At 47.4% G+C, this 16,995-nt stretch overlaps 1 protein-coding gene across 2 annotated transcripts in view; it reads left to right on the forward strand.

Annotated features, from left to right (window-relative positions):
- Positions 1 to 16,995, forward strand: part of ITGB5 (integrin subunit beta 5) — a 110,888-nt gene that overhangs the window by 55,168 nt on the left and 38,725 nt on the right. For both annotated transcript variants that reach the window (XM_079922976.1, XM_079922975.1), the window contains exons 6-8: positions 6,644 to 6,805; positions 8,263 to 8,358; positions 10,139 to 10,228. In XM_079922976.1, coding sequence (XP_079779102.1) covers positions 6,644 to 6,805; positions 8,263 to 8,358; positions 10,139 to 10,228 — 348 coding nt within the window. The remainder of the gene's footprint in view (positions 1 to 6,643; positions 6,806 to 8,262; positions 8,359 to 10,138; positions 10,229 to 16,995) is intronic.

Here is a 16,995-nt window from a genome sequence, read left to right on the forward strand (position 1 = left end):
AAGCTGATGGAAGACGTGGGCATGAACTGAGGTTTGCCGTTCATCCGAGCCCACACTCCCAGCTGCTTTGTGGGCACTGCCACCGAACAAAGGAATATGCATAACTGGTATTCCCAGCACAGTACTGACATTCAGTCTGGTCATCTAATTTACTGTATTTGAATGACTTTCTGAGCACACCAAGCCTTTATTGAAAAAAACTTTACTGAGGTATGATCGATGTATAATAAACTACACATATTGAACGTGTACAATTTGACAAATATTGAGATTTATACATACCCGTGAGATATATATTCACCGTAATCAAGATGACGAACATATATCCTTCTCCCCCGCAAATAGAGTATTTGTGCTCCTTTGTCATTTCTCCCTCCTGCGTCTCCTGCCCCCTTTCCCCAGGCAGCCACTACTTTGCTTTCTGTCACTACACATGAGTTTGCGTTCGTTAAAACTTCAGAAATCCAGTGTATACTCTTTTTGGCCTGGCTTATTTCACTCAGAACAACTGTTCTGAGATTCATGTGTGCTGTTGAGTGTCATCTGTGCTAAGGAGTGATCGCTTCTTTTGTTACTGAGTGGTATTCCCTTGTGTGGATACACCACAGTTTATTCATCCACCTGTAGATGGGTATCTGGCTTGTTTTGGATATTTGGTAGTTTTTGCCTATTATAAATGGAGCCTATTATAAATGTGTTCAAGCCTTTGTGTGGTCGTAGGCTTTTATTTCTCATGGGTCAGTCCCTAAGAGTGGGAGGGCTGGGTCATATGGTAGGTGTTTAACTTTTTAAGAAATTGCTAAACTGTTTTGCAAAGTACATGTATCATTTTAGAACCATATGGGCAGTGTCCGCCAGTTCCGTTTCCTCCACATCTCCCCCAGTGTTTGATGTGGCCAAGTCTTTTTAATTTTTAGCCATTCTATTAGGTGTGTGGTAGAATCTCACTGTGGTTTTAATTAATACAAGGCTTTTAAACTTTTCGGTGTGCAAGCCTTCATGGTCCCTGTAGTGACCGTGGAGCCTCACACATCAAGAAGCAAAAGGAGACGAGAAGGAATGTAAAAGTCATTACTAGTCTGAGAGTAGTGACTATAGACCCCTTTTTTAGTGTGTCTTATGTACTAAATACTTGTTAACCTAGGATCAACCCTGCGAAGTAGAATTATCTTCATTTTACAGAGGAAGAAACTGAGGCTGAGAGAGATGAAGTGACTGACTTAGGGTCTCAAAAAGCAAACCCTTGAACTCAGCCTCATCTGTGCCAAAGCTCTCGTATGCTGGCCCCCATGCCACACTCCATTCTGTAGTTACTCCTTTAAAAAAAAAAAAAAATCCACTTTCCCACTACTGATCTCTGCCCCAAACGTGGATACAGAACTTAAGACTTCAAGATAGTCCAAGCAGACAGTAGGAAAATTAGTTCTATTGTAAATTCTCTGTGGAGTCAGTGCTTGTAAAATCTCCAAGCCCAAAAGGCTGAGTGAATGAATAAGCATCTCATTCTGTGCAGCCCGACCTCTGGGCCAAGTTTGTTAACGTCACTTACATAACAAGAGTCCACTTCGGAGAAGACAGAATTAATATTATTAAGCCATGCTACTCTTCATTTGTGGAGCTATTTCTGTTTCAGATGCAATATTCCAATTCAACAAACATTTATCCTGGATCAGCAGTCGTTAGTTGAGAGCTTGCCAAGTACTTTGATGAACTATCTCAATGATTACACACGCTCGGCTCTCCCTATGTGATTGGGTAGTTAGCTTTGCGGATAAGAGGCAGGTCCTCTGAATCTGACTTCTCTGGTCCTTACTGGTTCAGTGACCTTGGGCTAGTGACTTAATGTCTCTGAACACCGGTGTCCTCATCTGCAAGATGACAATGTATTACCTCCTTCATAAGGGTTGCAGTGAAGATGTGATGGAATAGTGGAGGTGAACAATAAATGTTAAGTATTATCATTCCTGTCTTACTAACAAGAAAAAACTTTGAGATGTTAAATAATTGTGGTCAAAGCTGCACAGGTAGTTGGTAGTGACAAAAAGCTCCCATGCCCACTTTCAAGTTTCCAAGTTCCACGTTATTCTATCTGCTTGCTGTCACCCTCCTTAGGTTCCTGCATGCCCCTTGAGAAGCTGGCGTGGAAGAAAAGGAGGCTGAAAAAGTTAAATGACAGAGCCAGCATTCAAAGCCTAGTCTTTTAAAAGTAGCACTTATTAAAGATAGTTTGGGGAAAAAAAAAAGATACTGCCTCTAATCTCAATCCCAACATCATTATGGTATATTTTGTTTCAGCCTCTGTTCTCTTTTTAGTGGAGAGTGATGCCTGTTTCTTCCATAGTTTGTAATCACACTGTAATTACAGTACTGTATTCTTTGTTTTTCACTTTATATTATACATGTTTACATATAATTTCATACTTTTTATGAACATAATTTCTAATGGTGGAAAGGAGAGATCTCGGTTTACTTAACCGTTCCCGTATTCTGGTAGGGTGGTCACCTCTTTCCTGTTTTGTCACTATTAGTAAAAATAACTGCCGTGCGTACTTCAGAATACTTCTTGCAGATAGAGTCTCCTGCGGTAGAATCATCGAGTCAAAAGATGTATATACTTCTTTAAGCGTTTTTTAAAGTGAGGTGTATTGAGGGATGATTTACATAGAGTAAAATTCACCCTTTTTAGGTATAACAACTTAGAGCCACCCCGACAATTAACATATAGATGAAGAAAAGAAATGAAAAAAAAAGATAGAGGTAATTTCTGTCACCTCAGAAAGTTGCCCAATACCCGTCTGTTATTGACTTCTCCCTTTGCAGTCAGCCTTTGGCAACCACCAATCTGTTTTCTGTCCCTCTATTTTTGTCTTTCCGTGAATATCTTCTGAATGGAGTTAGGCAGTAAGTTGCCTTTTGAGTCAGGCTTTTTTCACTTAACCTAGTGCTTTGGAGATTCATCCGAGTCGTGTGTATCAGCAGTCTGTTCCTCTTTCTTGCTGAATAGTATTCCATTGTAGAGATGTACTACCGTTTGTCTGTGTATTCACCACCTGATGGACATTTGGGTTGTTTCTAAATTTTGGTGATCACGAATTGCTGTTATATAAATATTTGCATAGTAGTTTTTATGTGAGCATAAGCTTTCATTTCTCGTGGATAAATACCAAAGAGTGGGATTGCTGAGTTGATGGTCATTGTATATTTAACTTTATAAGAATATGCCAAACTGGTTTCCAGAGTTGCCAAAACATTTTGTATTCTCACTAGCAATTTATGAGAGTTGTGATTGTTCCACATTCTTTCCAGCACTTGGTATTTTCAGGGCTGTTTTTTTTTTTTTTTTTTTTGCCATTGGCATAGCTATCTAATGGCATCTCATTGTGAATGTAATGTGCACCTTTTCTTTTCTTTTTAATTAATTAATTATTTTTGGCTGCGTTGGGTCTTCATTGCTGTGCGCGGGCTTTCTCTCGTTGCGGTGAGCAGGGGCTACTCTTCGTTGCCGTGCGCGGGCTTCTCATTGCAGTGGCTTCTCTTGTTGCGGAGCGTGGGCTCTGGAGCACGGGGGCTTCAGTGGATGTGGCGTGTGGGCTCAGTAGTTGTGGCCCGTGGGCTCTAGAGCACAGGCTCAGTAGCTCTGGCGCACAGGCTTAGTTGCTCCGTGGCATGTGGGATCTTCCCGAACCAGGGCTTGAACCCGTGTCTCCTGCATTGGCAGGTGGATTCTTAACCACTGCGCCAGCAGGGAAGCCCTGTGCACTTTCTTAATGACTAATGTTGTTGACGATCCTTTCATGTGCTTATTTCCATCCATATCTCTTCTTTGGTAAAATGTCTCTTCAAGTCTCTAGCTTTTAAAGTTCAGTTGTTTGTGTTGTTATTGGCCTATGAGAGTTCTTTATACATTCTGGATACAAGTCCTTTGTCAGATTTTTATTTTTTGCAAACATTTTCTCCCGATCTGTGTCTTGTCATTTCGTTTTCTCAGTGGTATCTTTCAAAGAGCAGATGTTTTTATTTTTTTATTTTATTTTTTAAAGAAAGCTCGTATTTCTTGTATTTTAATGTTTGTTGTAGACAGGCTTCCACTTTATTTATTTATGGCTGTGTTGGGTCTTCGTTTCTGTGCGAGGGCTTTCTCTAGTTGTGGCAAGCGGGGGCCGCTCTTCATCGCAGTGCACTGGCCTCTCACTATCACGGCCTCTCTTGTTGCGGAGCACAGGCTCCAGACGTACAGGCTCAGTAGTTGTGGCTCACGGGCCCAGCTGCTCCACGGCACGTGGGATCCTCCCAGACCGGGCTCGAACCCATGTCCCCTGCATTGGCAGGCAGATTCTCAACCACTGCGCCACCAGGGAAGCCCAGAGCAGATGTTTTTAATTTGACAGAGTCTAATTCATCAAAATTTTATCCTGTGAATCATCTAAGAAATCTTTGCCTCTACCAAGGTCACAAAGCTTTTCTTCTTTGTTTCCTTCAGACATTTTATAGTTTTAGGTCTGTGATCCACTTTGAGTTCATTTTTGTATACAGTGAGAGCTGTGGGTTGAGGTTCATTTTTTTTTCATATGGATGTCTAATTCTTCCAATACCTTCTATCGAATTGACCGTATGTGTGGGTCTATTTCTGGTTTCTATCCTGTTCCACTGGTCTATGTGTCTATCCTTTTGTCAGTACCACACAGTCTCACTTATTGTAGCTTTATAATAAGTCTTGGCCTTAGATAATGAATCCCCCAGCTTCGTTGTTGTTTTTCAAAATTGTTTGATGAGTTTTCATTGTCTTTCCATATATTCCAGTTATTAACACCCCCTCTCAAGACACCCAGTCCTGCCTCCAAGAGAATACACTTATCTCCACTTCTAATACCGTAGATTAGTTTTGTCACAGCTTAGAATGCATCTGTGTTAGGGACCTTCTAGGTTGCTTCCTCTGGGTTCTGAAAACGTGCCCGGCCTGGTCATTGTGCCTTTACCAGCACCTAGAGCAACCCACTCCCCACCCCAACTTCTGCCTCCTCTGTCATTTCTTCTTCCAGTTTCCTTGAAGGGTCCTCTTCACCTTCAGCTCAGCTGACATTTCCTCTGCCCTGGGAAGCCTTCTCTCCTCCTCCCCGGGTTTCCATTAAAAGTGTATTTATGGCTAAGTAATATTCCATTGTATATATGTGCCACATCTTCTTTATCCATTCATCTGTCGATGGACCCTTAGGTTGCTTCCATGTCCTGACTATTGTAAACAGAGCTGCAATGAACATTTTGGTACATGACTCTTTTTGAATTATGGTTTTCTCAGAAGCAGCCGCATAGCACAGGGAGATCAGCTCGGTGGCTTGTGACCACCTAGAGGGGTGGGATAGGGAGGGTGGGAGGGAGGGAGACGCAAGAGGGAAGAGATGTGGGGACATATGTATATGTATAACTGATTCCCTTTGTTATAAAGCAGAAACTAACACACCATTGTAGAGCAACTATACTCCAATAAAGATGTTAAAAAGCATGCTTATTGTGATACGTTAAAGCTGTGTTTCCACTTGACTGCAAGCTTTTTGAGGTCTGGAACAGGCTGTTTCTTAGACCCAGTGCCTTCCATGGGGACTGCATGTGGTAGGAAGTCAGTAATTGTCTGTTGGATGAACGTTGAGAGTCTGGGAAACTGATTCCCCAAAGGTGAATTCTTTGCTCACAGCTGGCCTCCTGGCTTTCAGTCCTCCCTGGCTTCTTTTCAAACTGCCTTTTCTTCCTTGTGTTACGCTGACTCTTTGTGACTTATTTCCACGCTGCTTTCGGAGCAAATGAGAAAATATCATACCTCTTGAAGGCTGTTTTATCCATCGTTGTGGCGATAAGAAAGAGAGGATGATACCCTCAATCCCTTATCTGCCATAAGGTGATAGCTTTTAACTTGTAAAGTCTGTGAATCCAGTCTCCTATTTCAGTGTCAAGTGTACATGTGTAGTAACCCAGCGGTGTTTAAACCCTTCCTGTATTCATCCTGCTACCCACGTATTTTGGGATGCTCTTTCACTACTGGTGTGAAGGCAACCCTATCCCAGTTTTTGTTGCCCTGTATCAGGGTCTAGCTGCTCCTACTAGTAATGACTGGGAGTGTTTTTGTATAGTATCGGGACCACGGTGTCTAAATATGAAAAAATAGAGTCCTTCCCTTGCAAGGTAGCTCGTATTGAGCCGTGCCTCTGTCTGAAGAGTGGATCCATTGCATACAGTGAAGCAGTAAAGGGAGAAAAGAGCGAGTCTGATTGACCTTAACTACCAGACTAGTTCAGTTCGTGATTGGAGTGGTTTACTTCTACCAGAAAGATGGCCGGTTTTCTCAAATCCTCCAAAGACAGATCTGTCTGTCGGTCATTAGAACACTCTGTTGTGAGTGATTCGTGTCTACTTGGGGGACTGAAGTGATCACTTACCAGTCATCTTAGACAAGGGCAGCCAGCCGAGTGTGTTGAAGGGAGGTTGGGGGGCTACTAAAGGCTGCTCTGTGGAAGGAACTATAGGGGAGGCTAAAAGGGGAGGCGTCCAAGGGGAGTGGCTGTCAGGTACAGAGTCGAGCAGGGAGGGGCAGGCTGCCCCAGGGCAGTCTCGGGTGGCAGCCAGGAAGGCCTAACACCCATCTGTCCCTCAGGAGAAGATCGGCTGGCGAAAGGACGCGCTGCACCTGCTGGTGTTCACAACGGACGACGTGCCCCACATCGCGCTGGACGGAAAGCTGGGGGGCCTGGTGCAGCCTCACGACGGCCAGTGCCACCTGAATGAGGACAACGAGTACACTGCCTCCAACCAGATGGTGAGGACAGGGAACCCCAGCACCGCTCCCGCCGCCCCGCCTATGGTCCGAGACCTCGACGGCCTTTGCCACCTTCCTCTGGACCTCTACTCACCGACTCTCCACCCCATTCTTGGGACTGGGTCTCTACTCCATCTTCTCCAACTGGGCTTCTAGAACTTCTCCTCGTCATTAACTTAGACCATTTCTCAGGGATTTCTGTAGCTTTGTGCTTTTGTGCCCCCACATGGGGAGTGTTTAGTCGAGGGAAGAGGTGACCTGGCGAGACAGGATGGATCTCAAAGGGGAGAGGTGATTTTGCACGAGGGAGAGGACTGTGTTCCAGCAGAGCCAAAAACTGGGATAGAAGTTATGGGGCAAGACCAGCAAAGACAAGACTTCCTGACTTCTAGAAATGGGTTTCCTGATGCCCTGAGTTCCATCCGTGTCAGGGGTGGGGCGGCAGGTGTCCTACACGGGAGGAGAAGCCCCAAGGACCTTCCATTCCCAGGAGTCTGTCACTGGGACCATGCGATTAAACAGAACTTAGGCAGAATTTCAAACATATGCTAGGCCAGTGAAGTGGACTCTACCTAACTATCAACCAGAGCCAACAATTAAGATTTTTCCACACTTGCTGTACAGTTGTTTCCTCCCCAAATCTACACCCTCTTCCTTCCCAAGCCCATTCTGGTGTTTGGCTAGAGAGAAATTCTTTCTAATTCTTCCTGGACTAGCCTGTTTTCTCCAGTTTTAAGAGGTGGTCAAGAGTAATGGAGTCTGGAAAAAGAACTCGTAACTGTACAACCTGATAACTGTAGAGCTCACCGATGAGGACCCCAGCGTCCATCATCAGCCCTTAAAAGTCCTTCCGGACGTTGCTGAGCTGCCTCGAGGTGTCCTCCCTCCCTTCTTGCTCTGTACCCCTCCCCCGCCATAGCCCAACTTTTAGTCCAAATGTCAGCAGCCTCTTCTGCCCGTTCTGAGCCATGAGAGGACTGAGCAGAGCCTGTAGGGGACATTGGCAGGCCCAATACTGGGCACAGGAAAAGGAAAAATAGGACAAGGAGATCAGGAAGATCAGTCTTAGGGAAGAGAGGGAAGATAACAGGTGTTGACGGTAGGTGGTCGGACGTGGTGGCTCTCCTTTTGGGGACTTCCCCCCTCTGCCCCATTCCTGCTGAAGGGATGGAAACACGGACCAAGTGTGGGAAACCTCCACTCACCACTTCTCTATTCTGGGTTGGAGGGGTAGGAGGAGTGAGTCTAGTGTCGTAGGTGCCAGAGGGTCCTTTCCTGGAGAATCTCCCCCACAGTTTCTCAGTAAGGAGCTGCTGATGGGGCGTGGTTATTAAGGCGCTGCCAGGGGAAGGTGCTTATCGTGGCAAGTGATGAGTTACTGAGCACACGTTGGAGCCACGTGCTCGTGCGTCAGCCTGGGAGAAGTGTTACAACCTTGCCTTTTGCCTTGGCCCTAGGACTATCCATCCCTTGCCTTGCTTGGAGAGAAATTGGCAGAAAACAACATCAACCTCATCTTTGCAGTGACGAAGAACCATTATATGCTCTACAAGGTACACCTGGAGGGAGTGAGGGAGGCTGATGGCCTGAATCTGGGGGCCCTGCTGACCCTGAGATGAATGGGAGATTGGAACGTGGGGTCAGGTGAAGTGTGGAGGCCGGGTGAGGGGTGTTAACAGCCCTGTTCTGTGTGGGCAGAGATCCAGAGGAGGGTGGAATATAGCCCTGATCCGATCTACTGGAAAGTAATAGTATTAAGGAAGCTCTTAAGCATTCATAGAGCAGTACATACCAAGGAAGTTAAACATATGGTTTCTAATCTGGTAATGAGAAAAACTTTGGACATAGTTTTTCAGATGATGAAACGGAAGCACCCAGGGAATAGGGAAGGAAGATATAAACTGAAAATGTACAGAAAAAAAACTAGGCATCTAGGCAGGCTGCATCAGCAGTCCCACAGTCTATAGAGCTTTTGTGCCTTCCTGCAGAGTACGGGGGGCCAGTGGGTTAGTTTGGGACAGGAATTTCTGAAGAAAACAATACGTGTCTTGAGTGAACAGAGCAGTATGTGTGTGAGCCTGCCCTGTCTAAGAGAGACTCTTCCCAGGTCATCCCATGGGCCACCATTATACGTTTCCCTCCTGAATGTGCTCTTTCCCACGATCACAGGCAAGTTGCCTTTCACTAGAACTCTCCTCCAGACGGCTCAGGGAGTGTTCGTGTGAGCCAAGTGTGAAGCCCAGCTCACCTCTGACATCTTTTGAATTGAGAGGTTATGAGAAATTAATCCCCACCTCTAGAACAGCCAACCCCTGCCCCCTCTCTTTACTGCTCTTAAGTATCCCCCAAAGAACCCTTGTCTGATGGTGTGTTTCTGTTGCTTCTGCCTGAGATAATCATTGATAAAATGCCACTTACACCTTCTTGAGTTCTTTATCTTCTTTTAGTCTGAATCAATTTTAGAAGATGAAAACAAGGGAAGGAGGTTGCTTAGTGAAGATAGCAGGATAGAACATATCCATTCACAAATACCATTTTTAGAGGTCAGTTGCACAGACTGTACTGAGAATGCTACCGGATGCTCCAGGAGGGAAGAGACCCACCTCGGCTTAAGCCAGCCTTGCTCAGAACCAAGGACCTCTCGCTCGGGAGGCATATCCAGCCCAAGGCAGGCTGAGGGTGGCGGGTGTTTCTAGCAATTTGTCACTTTAGTAAGTGACATACTCAGGCCTTCGTACAAGTGAAAGAGGAAAGGCAGCCACTTCAAGGCTGCCTGCTTTGCCAAAGACTTCTCCCGGAGATACCAGACCTCCTTGGGAAGGCACCATTCACGTTCATTTCCCTCCTAGGAAAAGAGAGGCTGTATTTGAGACCCTTAGAAAAGCTTCCCCTTTCACTTCTGCTGGCCAGGTCGAGGGCATCCTTGAACTGAACCTGGGGATGCCCGTGTAGTCTGGCGGGGAGAGGGCGAGCACATCCATAATGTATTGACCTTAGAGGATGGAATTCCAGAGAGTTGTCCATTACATGCCAGAGAGGAGGGGTCTCCGAGAAGAAGCATGACATTATGCTTCAGGAACAGGTCTTGCCAGGCCCTTTCCACCCAGACCTTCAAGAATCGAGATTGCATAGCCGACTGCAACAACTCCATTCCCTTGTGCCTTCTTCTTACCTCTGCTTGTGGCATCTTCTCTAGTTTACGGTGTGAGAGAGTGGCAGAATCAGTGCTGGGGGCCCTGACGGTTCTAGCTCAGTAGGGCAGCGTTCAGTCTTTGACAGTGTGGAAGGGCAAAATGGGCTCATCTGTTTTCTTTTTTCCCCCCCCCCCCCAAGAATTTTACAGCCCTGATACCTGGAACAACGGTGGAGATATTACACGGAAACTCCAAAAATATAATTCAACTGATTATCAATGCATACAACGTAAGTCACTGGTTTCTTCCCCCACCCTCTCCCCCTGAGGGAGCTGGTGTGGACTCAGGTGGATTCAGGCCTCTGTGTTCCCCGTGGCGAGAAGTGAGAAGCACACACACTGACTTCGCCTCCCAGTGGGCAGGACTGAAATCCCCCAGGCTTCTGGAGCTCCACATAGACCTGCAGACTAGGGTCTGATTGTAATCAGGTCCTCTCAGAGGAAACCTGAGTGGGCCTGTTAAATCCTGTGCTTTTGTAACCCGTCCTGTTAACTCGGCTCTGCTCTACTAAGTACAGCACTTAAGGATGTAGTTTAGCAGTCAGTGCCACGTCCCAAGCCAGTCACCCATGATTCCCAAACCTTTCTCCTTCCTACCCTCCTTCCTCTCAATTTCTAACACCCAGGAGGTATTTGGCTCAGACCTACCTTTTCTCGGGAAAACGACAAGCATGATTTCTTGTGCTGGGAAGTATGTGCCTTCAGCTGTCCCCTCCTTGCAAGGCCTCCAGTGCCCACCCAGCCCCTCATGAGGCCTGGTAATTCCCAAATTGGAATTCAGAGTGCATCTTCCTGTTAAAACAAAGTTCTACATAGAGGAAATGTAGCTTAAGGAATAATGTTAGTCCTGAACTTACGTAGAATAGACATGTGGGCTAACCTGGGAATGTGATTAACCACTCTGGAATCACATGTGTGTTAGAAAAACCATCTTACTTTCCCATGACTGATTTTCATATGTGTATTTGGAGCTCTGCCTTTCCAGTTGAATTTGTGACCCTACTGATGCAGCCTTATTTTGTTTTTGTTTTTTTTTGCGGTATGCGGGCCTCTCACTGTTGTGGCCTCTCCCGTTGCGGAGCACAGGCTCCGGACACGCAGGCTCAGCGGCCATGGCTCACGGGCCCAGCCGCTCCGCGGCATGTGGGATCTTCCCGGACTGGGGCACGAACCCGTGTCCCCTGCATCGGCAGGCGGGCTCTCAACCACTGCACCACCAGGGAAGCCCCAGCCTTATTTTGCGTTACTGCTCGGCTAGACCAGGAGCTGTAGGTAATGCCCTCGCCGTGGGGGACCCAGAGCTTGGGGGTTCCCAGCCCTCACCTGGTCTCCTGGAGCCTCAGTGTCCTGAAGGCGGTGAGTGGGCAGCAGTGAGGATTTGTGGCTGGTTTTCCGTCCTCCGCCGCACCTCCACTTTCTGTGCAGCTAAGGATCCTCTGCCTCTCACACAGGCTGTGATCCCGCCTCACTCCGGGAACTTCCTGTTGCGAGAAACTAGACTTCCTTCTCCTTTCCTAACTTATTCCCCACGTACTAACGTCCTCTTTTCTGATCTCTGACCTTTAATCCTCATCGTATCCAGTGGCCACCTTAGAACCCAGTGAGACCAGATTTCCAGGTTAACTACACTTGGCGGTTTTCAGATTCCCACAGCGAGTAGAAGCGTAACATGCTGAGAGTCTGAGAAGAGTGTGTGTCGGCGGCGGGCTGGGCCTACCCAATGTCACCCCCGTCCCGAGGGCCACTCTTCACCATGATGCCTTGGGCCTCAAGCTCTGGACAGGGAACAGAGGAGTCAGTGCGAGAGCCGGAGGCCTACCCTGGGCTGCTCTCTCTGTCCTGCTGGGGTCCCGGGGCTTGGAGACCCCTGGGTTAGCAGGGGGCCGCTGCTGGAACCGCTGTCAACAGTGCAGTGACCAGTGCTTGCTTCCTGCCAAGCCAGGGCATTTGGGAAAGCAATGGCTGAGGGGCAATCACATCCTGGGCTTTGGCGTGGGCTGCGGATTTCTCCTGGGTTTCTGGGGAGGAGCCACCCCCCAGCATTTCCATCCTAGGTCAGCTCCTGAGTTCTGACGCCCTGGGTGGCTGACAGAGCCTCTGGGGCTCCCCCGGCAGCGTTTCCTGCCAAAGGCCCAGGGCCCTGCTCCTCGAGACTTTAATATAGGAGGGCATCATGACACCCAGTTCTGTGGAACTGGCGGGGTGGTGTGCACCAGAAATGGAAAAGGCGCTCTGCTCAGTCAGCGTTCTGTGCGGCCAAGTGGGTTGCACGTCCACACCCGTGTGTGGGTCCCCTGAAGACCAGGGTGCACGAGACAGTGGTGGTGGTTCCCTGGGCGGGATCTCATAAGTGCTCAGTGCTGCTCTCCCTCTGAGGCACGTTGCATTGGCCCTGAGCAGGATTCATGGTAGATAAATTCGTTTTCTTAATGGAAATCCAGGGGCCTGGGTTGAGGTCAGGAAATCCAGGGGCCTGGGTTGAGCAGGGAGCCCTTTCTGCGGCTGAGGATTTGGGAACCAGAAGAGTAGAGAAGGGGGTCTATTCCAGGCAGGAGCTGCGTTTGGAACCTGGGATGAGCCCCCTGAGGACCTTTGGGAATCTAGTACCGTAGCTGGACTCTGAGTTAAACTGGTGTGTCTGGAAGAGAACACGTTAGGAAACAAGACATGTGACTTATGAGTGAACGTGTGAAATTCAACCTTTAAAATGGGCGTTTCTGGAATACTATCCACAACGACTATGCAGATTCATTGGAAAATGAAAACAGATTTATTGAGAGATAATTAACCAACAATACAGTGTACAGATTTAAAGTGTATATTTTGATAAGTTTTGGCACTTGTACACACCTGTGAAACCATCACTACCTCAAGACAGTGAATGTGTACGTCACCCTAAAAAGTCGGAACCCTTGGTAACTCCCTACTTCTGCCCTTTCCTTCAGTGGAAATTTAAAGAAATAGATTAAATATAGAAACAGCAAGGTATTCAGAGCACAGTCTGGTTGGTGGAGGCCGCGTTGCGGGTGTGTTGGTGCTTGACGTTGATTAGCACCCCGTCCGCCGGCTGCCGTCCTTTCTGGCAAACGGGAAGGCCCGGGCTGGGCCTCAGCTGCCCATACTTCTGGATTTGAACCCGCACGGGTGGTATGTGTGTGTGTATATGTGTATGTGCGCACGTGCACTTTGGCCTGCACAGGCCAGTGTGTTTGTGTGTGTGTGTACATACGTGTGCATGTGCACTTTGGCCTGCACAGCCTGTGTGTGTGTGTGTGCGCGTGTGCATACACACGTGCGCTTTGGCCCGTGCAGGGGCTCTGGTTGTCCTTTCACCTATTCCTCTCCCCGGCCACAGTCCAAGCACAGCTCTCATGGGACCATTTGTGTTTCTCTGCATCACCTTGCCACCTCTGTGCTTTGGGGTTGACTTCTACCTCGCTTATAGTTGGTACACCGTCCGTGGGGACATCCTGAGAGGATTGCAGCAGAGCACAGGTAACAGTGGAAATGGCCATGGTGTGACTCTAGGCTAGGGAGGGAGCACAACGGGAAGGGCACATTTAATGTAACGTCTCGTAGAATCGAGTCTGTTGTTCTTGGCTTTCACTGTGTGAAACGTTCACCTCTGGGCTTCGATTTCTACGTTTTTTCTTGCTGTGCCAACTTCTTTATTGTGAGAGATCACCAGCGTGGAGCTTTGCTGTACAGTGGGTGCTGGTGAGAGGTTCCCTTCTAGAGCTCAGAGGTAGGGCCCTGGGTGCGTGCAAACACATACACACACACACACACACACCACCAGCATTATGTCACCTTGACAAAGGGGGGTGGCACTCAGAGAGAAATCATGGCGGGGGGGGGGGTCCCTTTTCAGAGTGGGAAAGAAAAGAATGAGCTGGAAACCACTAGAGCTGCATGTGGAGGGTGACATCAGAGTCCTCTCCGAGCACATGTTTCTCTTTTTGTTGTTGCCATGAAGTCTGCTCCCACCCACTCCACAGCTGGCCTGACTTAACGCAGTTGCAGATGGGACCTAGCCTGAGTATTTCATAGCCTTTAAACTTCTTGACATTGTCTTCTTGTCCTAGGGTGAGGAGTAAGGAATCATGTTCAGAGGCAAATTTGGTAGGAATTAATTGAATTTCAGATAATTATCTTATGACACAAAAGTTTTCATGCATCAGAAGTGCACTGGCTGTGGCTTTGATCCTCTGCTATATATCCTGTACTCCATCCATTTCATTCATTTGTTCAACAAATAAATACTGCCTGACGTGTGGCAGGCATCATGCCACACGGTGGGAATAAAACAGTGAACAGAACACAGTCCTGCCCTCCAGGAGCTCATAATCTTTGAGGGGAGACTGACTCAACCAGGATACAACCTGACCATCTGCACTGTCCAAGATCAGAGCCAGTTTTCGAGTAAAGAAGGGCCCGGTCTGGTGACTACAGAGAGCACTGCAGGGAGACCCAGAAGGCCCGGTTCTGGTCCTGCCTGCCTGCCCCTGGCAGCTCAGTGGCCCTGGATAAGGCCCTTTCTTTGGCCTCTGTTCCCACTTCCATAAAATGGGAGGTTTGAACTGAATAATCTCCACAGTTCCTACCCGAGACAACATGGGGATCAGGAATAATACAAACTTCAGATCTGAACACAAAACTTGGGGGTCTCACGGCCAGAGGAGAATATAGGATTCTGTTTGCATCTGTTATAGTTACTGGTTCATTGAATAGGAGTCCCGGTCCCCAGTGCGCTCTCTCCCTCCTCCTAGTTCCCCATTAATGCTTCCGGGTAGTGGCTTCAGCACGTCTTGATGGGAATGGCTGATGCTTTCTCCCAAAGTCTTGTTGTGAGCCACGGGGCCCTCATATTTCATCAGACTGATCCCAAGTAATTTTTAAATAGCTCCGATCTACCTAGCCCTTTAATGATAAACTGTTTTGCCTCATCCCCACATTTATTTGCATTTAATATATATAATTTTTAATTTACCTTGTCTTTCAAAAATTAAGTTTCTTCCAATAGGCCTGAGCTGTCTACCATAGCTGCTGTCAAAACATCCATCCATCCATCCGTCCATCCATCCATTCAGCAAAAGCTTGTGTTCAGTCTTAGAGAGAAATATGATATGGTCCTTGAAATTCACAGCTCAGTGGGGAGAACAGATTTGTGAACAGCAGGAGAGCTGTGTGTGCTGAGTGGCGCTCTCAAGCCCTCTGCCAGTGGAGGCTGGCACTAACAAGAGGAAGTGGATTTAAGAGAGAGTATTTTTAGAGTTGTAGAAGCACTTAGACAATTTGTTGCAAAGGGAGAGACTATTTCTTGCAGAGAGTGTTTTCAACAAGCTGTTAATGTGTTGGGGAAACTGCATATTTACCTAATTCAAGTTTGACACTACATGCTCAGCAGAAAAGAGAAAAAGAAAGAAAAGAAACCCCATGAGAGCAGGAAGCACTTCTGCCTGCCATTCCGTCCAACGTCCTGTTCCCTGGAGTGCGCCTGAGAAGGAGGTGGGAGTCTGAAAGGCTGTCAGTTAGTTGATCTGGAAGGGGTGTGCATGTGTCTCTCGGAGTATGTGCACCCTGCTATTCTGAGTGTATTTAGTGTATAAAAAATTCTTTTTGTAAGATGTGCCCTAACTACAAGCCAGTTATTTCATTTGGCCTCCGTCTCTAAAGTACATCCTCCTTAGAGATTCTCAGTGTCAATTTTTTAAACTTGGAGACCTACAGAATGTTGTACAGACTTTTTACAAACTAAATACACCCGAGTAGGGCTTCCCTGGTGGCTCAGTGGTTGAGAGTCCGCCTGCCGATGCAGGGGACACGGGTTCGTGCCCCGGTCCGGGAAGATCCCACATGCCGCAGACCGGCTGGGCCTGTGAGCCATGGCCGCTGAGCCTGCGCGTCCGGAGCCTGTGCTCCACAACGGGAGAGGCCACAGCAGTGAGAGGCCCGCCTACCGCAAAAATAAATAAATAAAATAAATACACCCGAGTATAGAACCACCCAGGCCAAAAAGCAGAATATTACGAGCATCCAGAACCCCTGTGTCCTTTTCTGTTACTGTCCCCTGGGGGTAACCTTTAGTTGTGCCCGTCTTTGAGTTTCATATAAATAGAATCATAGACTATGTGTGCTTTCGGCGTCTGGCTTCTTCTGGGCTGTGTGATATGAGATTCATCGGTGTCATGACATGTAGTCATTTCATTCATTCTTGTACTGTGTGATATTCTACATGAACACACCATAATTTGAAAAAAAAAAAAGTCTGTTCTGTTGATAGGCATTTGGGTAGTTCCAGTTTCTAGCTATTACAGACAGCGTTGCTGTGAACATTCGTACGTGTTTTCTGGTCAGTACACATCTCTGTTGGATATAATCCTAGTGTAAATTGCTTGTCTAAGGTTGACCTAAGCATTAGTAGGTACTGCCTAATGTTTTTCTCAAGGCTTGTACCAGTTCACGCTCCCACCAGCAGGGTATGAGGCACCCAGTTGCTCCAACTCATTTCCAACACTTGATATTTTTAGTCTTTTATTTTTTCTAATCTGTCGGGTAATTCTGGCTTGATTTTTGCTTCATCCGTTGTCTTGAGAACATAATCCACGTATAAGGTCTTATTCTCTCAGAATGTAGTTCAGAGCTCATGAATTTGGACCTCATCTGAGGTGCCTGCTGAGCTGATGGGGAAGGAAGATAGGGAGCTGACGGAGGGCCGGGGGAGGAGAGAGAAGAGCAGCTGAGCAAAGGAACATCATCCCAGGCACGTGCAAAGGCCCAGCGTCTGGGGCGCGCACGGCAAGATTTGAGGCACCGTCTGAAGCTGAGGGTGGGGATGGGGTGATTCTGCAGAGACGAGCAGGAACAGAGCATGACCCCTGGAAGCAGATGAGATTATCATATGGCAGGTGGGCCATTAGCAACTTCTCTGAGCTCACAGAGGGAGACCTCAGGCCAGGGCTAGTAAGATAGTGTGTGGGTGTGGAGAGGATGAAAG

The sequence above is a fragment of the Stenella coeruleoalba genome (assembly GCF_951394435.1).
Source record: "Stenella coeruleoalba genome assembly, chromosome: 5".
In the NCBI taxonomy this organism is placed as follows: domain Eukaryota; kingdom Metazoa; phylum Chordata; class Mammalia; order Artiodactyla; family Delphinidae; genus Stenella; species Stenella coeruleoalba.